Source organism: Pseudopipra pipra, chromosome 12 (genome assembly GCF_036250125.1).
Source record: "Pseudopipra pipra isolate bDixPip1 chromosome 12, bDixPip1.hap1, whole genome shotgun sequence".
Classification (NCBI taxonomy): domain Eukaryota; kingdom Metazoa; phylum Chordata; class Aves; order Passeriformes; family Pipridae; genus Pseudopipra; species Pseudopipra pipra.
Window position 1 is genome coordinate 9,055,011 of NC_087560.1, and position 13,630 is coordinate 9,068,640.

The 13,630-nt window shown below is 38.8% G+C and overlaps 1 protein-coding gene and 1 long non-coding RNA gene across 2 annotated transcripts in view; one reads left to right on the forward strand and one right to left on the reverse strand.

The window, feature by feature from the left end:
- Positions 1-5,372, forward strand: part of MYO5C (myosin VC) — a 33,091-nt gene extending 27,719 nt beyond the window's left edge. Inside the window, exons 37-41 of the mRNA XM_064668761.1 lie at positions 661-811; positions 1,232-1,514; positions 2,578-2,752; positions 3,268-3,348; positions 3,605-5,372. Of these exons, the coding sequence (XP_064524831.1) occupies positions 661-811; positions 1,232-1,514; positions 2,578-2,752; positions 3,268-3,348; positions 3,605-3,757 (843 nt within the window). The 3' untranslated portion in view covers positions 3,758-5,372. The remainder of the gene's footprint in view (positions 1-660; positions 812-1,231; positions 1,515-2,577; positions 2,753-3,267; positions 3,349-3,604) is intronic.
- Positions 5,373-12,033: 6,661 nt separating this feature from the next.
- On the reverse strand, positions 12,034-13,576 carry LOC135420861 (uncharacterized). The gene is made up of 2 exons (XR_010433754.1): positions 13,182-13,576; positions 12,034-12,726 (listed from the first exon to the last, which is right to left on the reverse strand). It is a non-coding gene; the product is annotated as an uncharacterized LOC135420861 (long non-coding RNA).
- Between the last annotated feature and the right edge of the window lie 54 nt (positions 13,577-13,630).

Sequence of the window (13,630 nt, forward strand, 5' to 3'; positions counted from 1 at the left end):
ATGCCTCAAAGCCTCGGCATCCCAGTGTGTGCTGGGTCACCAGCAACGCTCCCTCTCGTGGTCGTACCGGGAACGGCTGCAGAGCAGCGCAGAAAACATTTAAACTTATTTACCGAAGTGTTTTATAATTTGGTTGCAACAGTAGGCACAGGCCTGAATCCAGAATTTACTGTTAATATATATTTCTAATGAATATTCAAGACTTCACACAAGTTAGGATTCCATGTAGACTTTTTGAAGTCAGAACTTTGCTAATGAAAAGTCTGAAAATAATATCCCTTTGCAGCAATAATTTTTTTTTTTGACATCATAGTTTAAATAACTATATTTTTGCCTTTTTTTTTTTTTTTTTTTTTTTTTTCTGGCGAGGGGGCAGGGGAAGTTTTCTTTCTGTTTAAGTGATCTAGGAATTGTTCCAAAGTTCATTGAAGTCTATGCATGCCTTTCCCTTGGCTTTAGGAACAGAGTAAATGTCAGCATAAACTGGAAAATTAAGTACTGGAAGCATCCATTGAAATTACCTGTAGCTTTGACTCATTGTGAGACTGTGTTCAGCCAGAGGTGGAATGAGTTACTCTAATACATACATTACATTGTGGGAATCATTTATAATTATAATGTTATGTGATTCTAATAATTATGTTTACAACTCACTTGTAGGAATTTATGAAGTGTAACACTCCACGTCAGAATAAGAACTGTTTGAAGCATTTTGATCTCTCAGAATACAGACAAATTCTTAGTGATTTGGCCATTCGAATATACCACCAGTTCATTCTTGTCATGGAGAACAACATTCAGCCCATGATTGGTAAGACAGCACCAATCCAAACACACCTAATGCAGCTTGTGAACTGTATGAATAAAGCTTATACATGGAGGCAAAGGGTGGGACAGACTTCTTTCTCCTGTTGATTTATACATGTGTTCCAGCATGTGTGTTTCCACACATATAAATTCCACTGAGTGGTATATCCCCACAGGGTTTGGAAAGACTTTTTCCTCACAACACTTCCTGGTGTGGGATAATGCTTTGAATCTGAGCAACATCATACAAAAACAAAAGGCTTTTTAAAAAACGTGTGCTCCAGAAGCCTTTTTCAGTATCCCATTTTTCTTTTATCATTTAACTTTTAAAATACCCTGAAAGTAGGTTTTGTTCAATAACTAATGTAACTGAAAGGATCCTTGGGAGTTTTGTTCTTATCAGTTATTTTCTGTTGTATTTCAGTACCAGGCATGCTGGAATATGAAAGTCTTCAGGGAATTTCTGGCTTGAAACCTACAGGGTTCCGTAAACGTTCTTCTAGTATAGATGACACGGATACCTACACAATGACCTCTATCTTGCAACAGCTCAGCTATTTTTATAGCACTATGTGTCAGAATGGCTTGGACTCTGAGCTTCTAAAGCAGGCAGTGAAGCAGCTTTTCTTTCTAATTGGAGCTGTCACCCTCAATAGTCTCTTCCTCCGCAAGGACATGTGCTCATGTAGAAAAGGAATGCAGATAAGGTAAAGCCAGTAAAGTTTCAACAAGCTTGAGAATGAATTTTTAACACTTTCATGTAATATCCTTTGTCTCTAAGTGGCCGTTCTGATGGAAGTAGCCTATTGGTTTTTTTATTCCTTTTGAAAAAGTAAATCTTTGCATTTTGGGTTGAGCTTTCTCAACATAACAATTATAAATTGTTCTTTCCATGGAAACACTAATGGAGGAAAAGGCAGAGAAAATTACAATCTGAAGTTTATAGTCAGGCATGGTTAGGATTCTTTCCATGCTAGCTCATTTGTGATGTGACCAATAGTATTTTTAATTCTTTCTTACTATAGTAAACAGGTGCAGTGTCCCCTGGCTGGCAGAGAGACAAAAGCTGACTTGCATGTTTCATGCTCTGTGACAAGAAAAGCACTGAGACAGAGCCTTTGAGGATGTAGATTGAGCATCATCTGTCTTGTTACAAGCACCAAGAAAACATGCTCCTGTTTTGCAGAAGATACAGTTCATTTATTCTCCATTAGTCAGTCTGCAGACTAATGTGAAAGAAAATCAGTAAAATCTTGTCCCATCTGGGAAATTACTGGAAGAAAGCTGCTTTAACCGTTAGGTCATGAGTTGTAAGGCTGGCCCTGCTTTGTAACATGCAAAGATTTTCCTAATTTCCTGTACAAGCTCAGTTGTAAATGAATGTTTTCATGACATACAGTGCAATAGGCAATGCAGTATATATAATAGTAGTTTTCTCTAAACAACAGCTAATAACTCACTCTCTATTAGCCAAGCTTTTGAGAAATAAACAAATAAAAACAAAAAAGCAAACTAAACCAACCAACCAAACAATCCCCTCTAAAAGAAACCCCACACCAATTTGAAATATACAAAAGAGTAGGAGTAAACTTACAGTTCAATAAGCTATTAGTTGTTTGGGTTTTATGATCTATGGTTATGGTTTTTAACTTAAAATGTACTAATTTGAACACTGCATTAGAGGAGTATTTCTTCTTTAGCAGTCTTTAAAGTAACTTGCTTGTCAAGGGGAACCTGACGTTTCTGTTCTTTGCTCATGGTTTAACCCAGATGTAATATCAGCTACTTGGAAGAATGGCTTAAGGACAAGAATCTTCAAAGCAGCAATGCCAAAGAAACTTTGGAGCCGCTATCTCAAGCAGCCTGGCTCCTTCAGGTCAAAAAGATCACAGATGATGATGCCAAGGAAATATGTGAGCACTGCACATCTCTCTCTACTGTGCAGGTAATGAACTATCTGTTTTCTTCTGGCAGCACTGATTGCAGAATCTTAACCATCTAAAATAATTTGTTGCAAAAGGCTGTTGGCCTTTCATTTGATAAAAATAACATTCGTCAGCATTCTGAATCATCACTTGCTCAACTGTAATTTTAACTCCTTATTTCTGATTGTTAGCATTTTAACTGTGGTGAAATCTTGCCTGCTTTGTTCTATCCCACATTTTTATTCCACAATGTATCTTCTTTACTTTGCCACAGGGGTTTTTTTTATTGTTTCCCTTAATCAATTCAGCTTTTTCAACATCTCCTTGATCCTGCTGACAGCTCTGGAAATGAGTCATAACAATCATCATATATGTAAACAATTCATTAGGTGACTAGTCAAAATTCTCTCTTTACTGTAAAATGTTTTACTGAAACCTTAATTAAATATAAATAAGGATGTCATAATGATGTTTTCTTCTTTTTGTCCTCTCACTTTTTCTGACATAGTAAAATAGTCTTTTGTAATTTGAACAGATAGTTAAGATCCTCAACTCATACACTCCGATAGATGACTTTGAGAAAAGAGTGACTCCATCATTTGTTCGTAAAGTCCAGGTAAGAGCTACAACTATTATTTCTCATATGCAGCTTTCAGGATACTTCACACACAGTTTTTGATGTTAGGTAGTTGTACCAGACCTTTACATCATATTATTACTATGTTGTTCATCTTCTAGGCATTTGGAAGTGATGCAAACAAGTCTGCTTAACATAATGTAAAAGCAAGATTTGCAATGGGAAGAAAACAATGGACTGTTTTTGCTTTGATTCTTAATACAGTATTTTCTTACCCTTTCTGTTATGATTTCAGGCTATGCTAAACAACCGTGAGGAGGTTCCACAGCTGATGCTCGATACCAAGTATCTCTTTCAAGTGACGTTTCCTTTCACCCCCTCTCCACATGCCTTGGAAATGATACAAGTCCCCAGCAGCTTCAAACTTGGCTTTCTCACAAGGGTTTAATAAAAGCAATGAATTGATGTTTCCTCAGAAACTGTGTGAAGACATGCAGACTTTCATGGTTCATTTCACCTGCTGGTGGATAGTATGGCAGCTTGCAGTGAATTAAACTGTTAGAGACTTCTTCTTCAGTCAAGGCTTAAACAGTAGGAATAATTTTGGCTTGTTTTTTCCTTCTCTCTGTTCTTACTCTTTTCCCTCCATTTCAGTCCTACAGTGATGACTTTATATCATCAACTGGACACAAAGCTTACCACACAGTTTTTTAGTCCAAACCTGACAAGAAAAGCATTTATCTGACAGGTTTGTATTGCTGCCCTGTCAGCACCAGTCAGAGGGGAAGACTGCCATGTGATAATGTTACTGCTGTACAATTTTCCTTGTCTTTGCTTCCTGTAACAAGAGGGTTTTTTTCTTCCCAAGGTAATTCTATTCTTTGCCTTGATATACTGGATCTGTTTGAGAGTAGCTTTCATCTTCACTTCTTATATCTTTAGTTCTTTCACTACAAAAGTAGTCTTTCACAACAGTTCTTCCAGAAGACTACATTGAAACTGGGGAACAGAGATCAATCCAAGAGAATTGCTGTTTACAAACCCACATTGTCTTTTCATGGGCATGCTGGCTAGGCTCCCTCTGCTTGCATTGCAGCCTGGGGACTCTGCACAGATCTTTGGCCAAAGCAAGGACTCGAGTGCTCTTCTTCAAGACAGGTTTCAGTTTTGTTCTCTGCAGTGACAAGTTTGGATTTAATATGAGTTATTGTGATGGAAAAGTCAGATATAAAGTTCATGTTTTGATCCAGGTTTGAATTATAAGCTTGGTTCTCTAAAAGACTGGAGTCATCTCCTGGTTTGGTTCCATCTGTAGTATTTCAGAATATACACTGAGTATGCACATGTGCACATCACCTTTCTCCTTTTCTCTTTTTGCTGGTTTCCCTCCTCCAGTCCAGAGACTGAATAGGAGCAGATGCAGTTACTGTGGTCTGCTGTTACTGATAAACCAAGCCTAATTCCTTACATTTCATCTTTATTTATTCCTTTTCAATTGCAGGATCCTTAAAAGCAGTAGTCATCTCCTTTTTGCTTTCTTCAGCCTTCTCCGTGTAATCAGGGAGTAAAAGTAACTTTATTTAGTTCTGGACTCTGTCAGAACAACTGGGGAAACAGCATTCACCTCACCACAATGATAACTATCCTTAGAAATTCCTCAGTAAATAATGCTGGTTTTCTAAACTACTTTATTAGACGTAGTTATTAAAATCAAGTACTAAAGCTTTGAAATATTTGATGGACTCTAATTAATTGAGTTAATTTAAAGATTGCAGGAAAGAACAATTGATTTTATTTTTATTATTGTTATACAGTGTTAGTACTACTTGTTTAATTTCACAGAACAATCTGTAAATATAAAGAAGGAATCATTCTTGCTATTTAGTGTTCTTGGTGTTTACTATGTACAGTGTAATACTCATCATGATATCCACAGAGATATACTCAAAATATATGAAGGAAAAATTTTTTGGTTCGTTCAACAACAATAAAAGCTGTACAAAAGATCACATATGTAGGTAGACTGGTATTTTAATGTGTTAAATAAAGTAGCTTTTAAATCACTTTGTAGTGCTCTGTGTGAATGAATAGCTATGTTCTCAGTATGTATGGAATCATTTGAAAGAAGTTACTTGGAACTATGTGAACATTAGTGAGTACTGTCAGTCTTGTATTGCACCATAACCATTTATTTAATGGTCCAGTTGCTTTGCTGTAACATTGTGTATCTTCCTGTCAGCATGGCATGCTCTCCTTGGCTCCTCAGGAATTTCTGGAAATATTTTAATGCAAGCAACTTTTGTTGCTGTAATTTGTGTATAGCCTTTTTTTACAGTTACTGGAGATGAATGAATGTTACCTGGGATGATGTGAGTAAAATCACAGCCCACTCTTTCAGCCACATCACACAGAAGCATCAAGGCATGGATGTCCTTTATGACAAAAACTGTTGATCAAGAAAAAATTGTTCTGACAATTTGATGCTTGGTTACTTTAAGAGGATTGTGTGAAGTATGCTATTAATACTGTGTATGCAAACAGCAAAAGATATTTTTTAAAGAAAGTTAAAAATAATCGGGTCTATTGTATGCTCTCAGAAACTGACCTTGCTTTTGCTGACATTAATGCCTTCAGCCAGTATGCAAGTACAAAATTCTTTTTGTTCTCTGTAATTCTTCTAAATATAAGGAGCAGTTTTAGTGAAGGCAGATACATGGAAGAGGCATTACTGAGGCTAACTGTCCTAGAATGACAGTAAAAGTGAAAGCTATTTCGTTCAAATGGGAAAATCACAAAATCACAGAATATGCCGCTTAGGAAGGGACCCACAGGGATCATCAGGTGTTGAATGGTGATCCTTACTGCAGTGGCATTGCGTTGAAATGGTTTGTGGAGAGATGTGTGAGATGCTCTTGGCATCTTTGGATGTGTTTAGACATGTGACTCCTGCAGTTTCTGGGAATAGCATAGGTGGTCCCTTTCAGTCCTGTGCTTCCATAATACTCTAATAAAAAAGAGTATTACAAAATAATACTATAACAAAGAAATTTCTGCCCAAGTCTCTGCTGGGCTGAGACCTATTTTTTTTTCCTCCTATTGTCTCAGATCCTTTTGACTATCAAATGCAAATACCTAATGGCATAATTTCAGTGACTTCCATAGAGTCTTAATAGTAGATATGACCTTCAGCATTTTTTAAATTTTTCAGACATGTTTTCATGAATTTCCCCAAAATTTTTTCAAAGAGTGCAAGAAAAGCAGAAATTTTTAGTCCTATTGATTTTAAATTAATTGTCTTAGAACAGGTAAATAGTAAAAGTATAACCAAGGAGGAACCAGCATGGACACTAATCAATTTGTTTGACTTTTAAATTTTGTTAAGAATATGAGATAAACATCAACAGTGCTATTCATCAGAATGTCAAATTGCTATTTGGAAAAATCAGTTGTCAATCACCTCCCCAGTATGTTTCAACTTTGCTGTTTCGAAACCACCCAAAAATTGCTGCTGTATGGAACAGGCAGGTAAGATCTAGTTTCTGTCCTTTATTCTATATTCTGAAGGAGAGCAGTTAAAATAAAGTCTTTATCATCAGTAATCATCAGCACATAGCTGATCTGAGGTGATGCAACTGGAGAGGCTGAGCTTTAAATACACTTTAAGTAGACTTAGTAAGAAGGTTGTCTTTCTGCATTAGCAGTAGCACAGAGCTTATTTAGTCATCTTGAGACTCTCCAGGTTCTTGCTCTTTGAAAAGGTGGGTAATTTTTCTTATTTATCAACAAATTTCATTGTACAGAATTTCTCTGTAAGTAACATATTTTTTAATGATTCACCATGCTACCATTTTTAGATTTCTAGTGTAACTTTAAAAACCTTATAAGGTTAAAATTTCAGGCTACAATGCAAGAAGTTGTAATGGTTTTAGACCTTTTGGGTTTAAATATCTTTATAAAATAGATACAAATCTGTCATTATGACAATCTTAGATATAGTACTGATTTTTAATTATTCAGAGGTTTTGATGGCTTCTATTATAGCAAAATTCTGTAATGTGTCATAATCTCATCTGAAGTAAAATACTGATAGGGAGGTAGGATTACCCTGTATGTTATTACTGGAAATTCTCACACTTTATCAAAGATTAATTCTGCCCAGAGTATTCATTCCAAGCCTAACAGATCCTTGTCAAAAGTCTCTAGAGCTAGTGATGATGTTTTGTTCAAATAAGATGGCTTCACACCAAGTATATAAATCCCTGATTATATCACATGAGTTGCCCTCAGTGGGAACCACTAATTCTAAGAACCTTGGACTAACAGGTTATTCAGTTGTGAATGTCCAGTTTTAAGAATCTAGCAGAACTGAGCCCAGGAGCTGTAGTCACTTAAAAGCCATGAGCAATACCTGCTCCCTGAAAGGATGGCAGCTTGTGTTCTCAGGCTCACATTTGCACAAGAACACATTAAAAACTTTAGGACGTATTTGCTGCTTTTCATCAAATGGAATATAAACCTCCTGGACTGCATAGACCTGACTGAAAGCTCCATGCAAATTTTGGGTTAAAGTGCTGTAGTTCTTTTCAGGACAGATTGCTTCCTGCGTGTGTTGGGATGAAGTTATGCATCCCCTGGAGACAGCAGCAAAACTTTTATTGACTAAGTGTGGGCAGGATTTCTGGGTTTATTATCTCATTTTTCATGTAGTCCACTGAAATACATAAGAATAAACAGCAGAATGGAGGCAGATACACAGAGTAAAGTTTGCTTTATATAATGGCCGGCCAAACAAATTCTGAAATCTGCATAGCTGATTGAATTTCTTTTGTTCCATTTAAATCTGTCTTGCAGTAGCTTCTGATTGTTTACCAAAAATTCATTATTTATGTACATGTCTAAGTAATGTTAAAAGCGTCCATTTTTAGAAGTGGTGAAAGGTCTTATTTTCCCTATGAAGAATGTGCAGAGAAAAATGACACATTATTATTCTTGTTTGTTTCTCTGACTCTCAAGTAGTTTTTAATACTCTGTTGATGATAGTTCTTTGATCCTAGAGGTGCCTGGCTTCAGAACAAAAGGGTTTTCGTAATGACCCAGCTGTCAGTGTGCTTGAAGCATCAATTTCTGCTCAAGAAGCATATTGTTCATATTTTCTAGCTGCTGCTGCTGGAATCCTAGCTCATCTTTTCAGCTTTAAAAATACTGTATAATACTGACTATTTAATTAGGCAGGGGAAAAACAATAAGTATCAAACAGTGGAGTTTCTCAAAAGTTCAGCTGTTGTTATGCATTTCTGGTTATTGACTGCTGACAGATGTTGAGTAAAAATTGAAACTACTTTCCCACATGTAGTGAATCCATGTGCACAGCACATATTATAATGGCATGTGTATATATACATATATTTTGCTTTATATTTTTCTGCGTAAAATTAGAATCTGCAGAGCATGTGACTGTTTTGTATATAGTGACAGTTCATCATTCTCAAAAGATTAGTCACAGAGAGAGATTATCCAGCCTACAGATGTCTATATAAGCCTAGGCTGCATTAGCTAGCACAGCAGTAGTGGGAAGCTTTGTGCTGGACTGGAATGCACCCTTTCCTTCTTCTCCATCTCTTTCAGCTCTCACAAACTGCAAAGATGTGTGACCAGACCTTTTTAGCAATTGTGTTTGGTCCCTGTGACAAGTGCTCCAAAGAGAAGCCCCTCAGGCCTGTTTACATCAAATCAGAACAACTCAGCTACTGCTCGCTATGTGTGGAAATGGTATGTTATTGATTCTATCAGCCAGAGTGTGGAAAGACTGCAAAAAACGGGGGTTGGTCTGTTAGGTTGGATTTTTCTGGACTGCAAATAAGCATTGCTAGGCCCACAGACTGCCAAACAAACACCTCTGCAGACACCTGGTGTTTCCATGACCCTGCAACAGAGGTGGCCCTGGGGCTCAAGGATGTTTTGTAATTTTTGATTGAAAAACCATAAAAAATTCAAGCTTTTTCCCTTATGGTACCATGTTCCTCAGCTGTGCAAATGTTATGTGCCCGTCTAAGCTCTTCTCTGAGATGCATGTGTGCAACTCTGCTTGGCCTAAGTTCTTAAGTGTTTCCCATTTACCTTTAACAGAACTTTAAAAAAAAAAGCTATATCATTACAATAAACTCATTCACTAGTGACTAGGAACATGATGTTCATCTAGTATGTCTCAGTAAAAACAAGACACAGTGAAGTGCTGTCAGAATTCCTTTATGGCCCACATTTCACACTGCAACCACATTGTCTCCTATGCTATGTGCAGTACCTGGGTGAGAGCTGGAAGTAGCTACTATTAGAATAAGGTGGGAAAAAGCTTATCCTCATTGGATAGAGGAGTGTGGACAGTGTCTTCTGTCACCATGGGCATGCACCACAGAACTTGGTAATGGAGTAGATTAGCAAACCTGCTGGCCTGACCAGCAGGTCCTGCCACATACCTGCCTGAAAAAGGAACGATATTGGAGGCTTTCTAATCTCCAGTAATTACTGGTGAGGTTATATCCCACTATCCTGGTAGGAAGCACTGTTCTAGAGAGATCACCGTGGGGTTTTTTTAGGTGAAATACAAAGCTAAGGTCATGAACCTACGTGGCTATTGAAGAGCTCGTCTGCAAAACTCCTTTTGTAAACTTAAGGATTTTGTTGTCCAACTTGGCAGCATTTTATTTCATCTTCCTAAACCATTGTGCATTATCAGTTGGAGAAGACATCCATCACTGTTTCCTCCCCAGAACTGGTCTCTACTGTGACTGAATGGGGTCCAACTGTTTGTTGCGTTTGACTGTCAGATTAAATGATGTCTGCAGGAATGCTAAAAGGTTTAGCAAGCTGTGTTTACAAAACACTGTTGTACAAGCAGATGAGAGCACTGATTTGGTGGCCTAGGTGGTGTATGTGTACAATTCACTGGCTGACACAGCACATTGTCATGCCTTACGTTGTTTAGGAGGAAATTTAGATGTAATGACTGCAAGACAAAAGACAGTCCCTTCCCGGTTTATTTGCTTCTCCTGACTTTGAAATTGCTGCTTTGTTCAGGTCCTTCTTGGCCAACAGCCTTCTTGGCTATTTATCCAATAAATTTTTGCATGACCTGATAAATGCATGCTGGAATTACAGGAAGGAGGCTGTTTGTTATTTACAGTCCCAGCAACTTTCTCCTTATTATTTGTATTATGGACGTTAGGCTGTTACCCACTGGAACAGCTGCTGGCTAGAAGCAGACTGAGACTTCAGCAAGAATTGCCTCAGTACCTAACAGCCTATTAGGCTTCCTATTAGCACTGCAGTAGGATCTGGTAGATCTGGCCTCAGCTTGCTTTATATTTAGCAAAAAATTTAAAAACAAATATTCAGAACACAGAGAGCTCTTTGCACTGGTGCTGAAATACACATGGGTAGGGAAATTATATTCTTTACTTTTTCGAATTGATTTTTTAGCACTTTGGCTTATATCAAAATGCACAATATATCCTTGCCACACTTGTGCAAGTGTTTGTGGATGCACGTGCATATTGTAGTGTCTAATTGGCTGATCTTTCTGCAACTTCCCAATGTGCCCATGAAACTCCTGATTCCAGCCCAGCAGATGCACAGATGCATTTTCATCAGCCAGTCTTTGTGATTTCCCCAGAAGCAACATATGCTGAGGGATAACAGAATTAGAAATTGCTGATTCTCAGTGTTGAGGTCATCCTGCTTCAATTGTTTTAGACAAAATAATCTTGTCCTTCTATGGTTTTGCCTGCCTTGGAGTTTGGTGCTAATCAGTAGAAACTCAATCAATGTTTGCTGGTATAATTTCCCCATAAAACTATTAGTAAATTAGCTTACAATTTTAAAAGAGATCAGCTGGTGAATTAGTGAGAATGAAAACTTATTTTAAAGGCCTAACTTTTGAGATAGGCAACAATTTGTGACACACTGATAGATCATTCATTTTCCCCAGTGTCCTTATTATCAGAACAGTACCAACTTTCTTCATCCATCCCATCATCTCATCACTACAATCTGATGTATTTGCCATGTGTGGCACTCATTAACCCAGTACTATGTTATCCTCTAAATTATTTCAACCCTGGTCCATTTTATTAAAAGCTCCCAACTGGCCTTACTCTAACCTGTGGTTTTTGCATGGTTAGCTAATAAGAGCACGGGTAGTTAAGCAGTAGTTGGTCAGATGAACTAAATATTTTTTTTTTAACTTTTTATTCAAACTAATGATACGTATCACACACTTCTACAGCTCACTGTGTTTGGTACAGGCTTCCCTTTCACCTTTTGGATCTGTTTATCCCTGTCATCTTAGGACTAGTACCATGTATCAGCCTACACGTGTGGTTCCCAAGGACTCTCACATTCTGAGCTGTTCTTTGTAGACTTTTTAATCCCATTCCCTAAGGCAGTGAGACTGTTCACATCAGTTAAGGCAAGAAACTCTGAATTTTTCACTGTCAGGACTGTGCCAAGTATCTGACACATAGGTGTTATCTACGCCAAATTCCTGAGAGCTGATGCGTTCCTACCAAGGTAAATAAATTTCCTATGGCTTTTGTTGGATTTAACTTCTGGGCCTCTTCACACTTACCAGGTGTCAGAAGTAAGGCATTTGTCATAGATTAGAATCCTTCAAAAATAGAGTTTCTTCTTCACAGTCTTCCCCTGCTAGTGCCCCAGGACACAGCTGTATTATTGAGTTTAATACAGGTAGGTTTAATTTTTCAGACATGAAGATAACACAGTACAATAAGCTTTCTGTCACTTTCCTAAAAGACATTTGGGATGGGTTTTTTGTTCTTTTAGTATCACTTTAAAAATATGGAATTTTTATTTCCTTGGCAATGTCTGTGCTGGAAGGCATTTCCAATGTGCTGATTACTGTAGGAGGCTTTGAAGGATGTTCCTTCATTGAGCACTATGTGAATTCCATAGTTTACACCACCTACTTTTGCTTTTGTGATTCTGAATGCAACTGGATTCATCAGTTCTGGGCTGCCTGCATCGCCATCAGGCTGGTGGGGTTAGGTCTCACCAGTTTCAGTGGACGAGAAGTCTGAAAATACATCCACTGCCTTTGACTCTGCAGCAAAGCAACCCAGCTTCTGCCTGAAGATCCACTGACTAAAGGAGACCTTGAGGACACGACCAGATCAGGGCCTGAGTTCAGCTCCAGAATGATGGTGAAGAGCTCAGCAGCTCTGCCCTTGCATCCCTGTTGGACAGCAGCATTACTTCCAAGCCCAGTGTGGGAAACGACTTTTCTCCATCCAGGATGTGCCCAGAGTCCAAACAACAGCTGCAAACAGTCATTTTCTTATCTCCCTTTCCAATCTTGGCCCATCTCCAGATTGAACAATAGCCATTGGATTGTCTATTTTCTGGCTAAAAGGAGACAATGGGAGTCAATATGCACGAAGTTACTCCTTGTAGATCAAGGACAATTCTGTAGCAAGAGGACATTTTCAAGGAACTCCCAGGGAACAAGGAGCTGCCAGGCTATGTGCCATGGCTCTTTCCCTGGAAGCACCAGCTGCTCCTTGTGCCCAGCACAGCTCCTGCTCTGCACCCAAGCAGAACCCACAGAGCTGTGCCCCCGGGCTCACACCAACACCAAATTGGAGGGTTCTTTATTCACCCTTTGGAATTTTGGAAACTGGTCCATTTCAAGAGCTGGGAAGGCCACAGACCCTACTATGCTTACCTAAGAGCAGGGGAAAGAAGTAGCTTGTTCAAAGCAGAGTTAAAAGAAAAAAAGAAAAAGAAAAAAGAAAGAAACCCTGATAACACCAAATTTAAAAATGAGGAATGCGAAGCATAGTAGAGAGAAGGGTTCTTACCACTGCATCTGTACAGCTGGAACAGGAGCTGGGCCACAGACCTGCATGGCTGAATCTCCTACCCCTACCCATCACAGTATCAGGGAATGATGGATCTAAGCTGGCACAGGTTCTGTCTTCCCAGTCTGATGTTTTAAAATGCCATCGGGGTGACCGATGGCTTTTTTTTTGCCTCCTTCCCCCACAGAGTGCGCAACTTGTACAAAGAAGTTTGGATGCAAAGCAGAAACACTCTTTGGCGTCTGTTTCTGGGGAAACTAAGCCTTTAGGCTGTGAAAAGGGCTTGGAATGCACAGTAGGGTAGGAGCGGGGCAGGAGGTGAGGCTGGTCCCGGCTGTCGGCCGGGAGGCCAGTGGGATGGATGCTGATGCTGGAGCGGGCTGGGGATGCAGGAGAGGCCGGGCAGGGGATGCTGGTCCCCATGGTGTGCGTGCTCGGGGCTGGGCAGC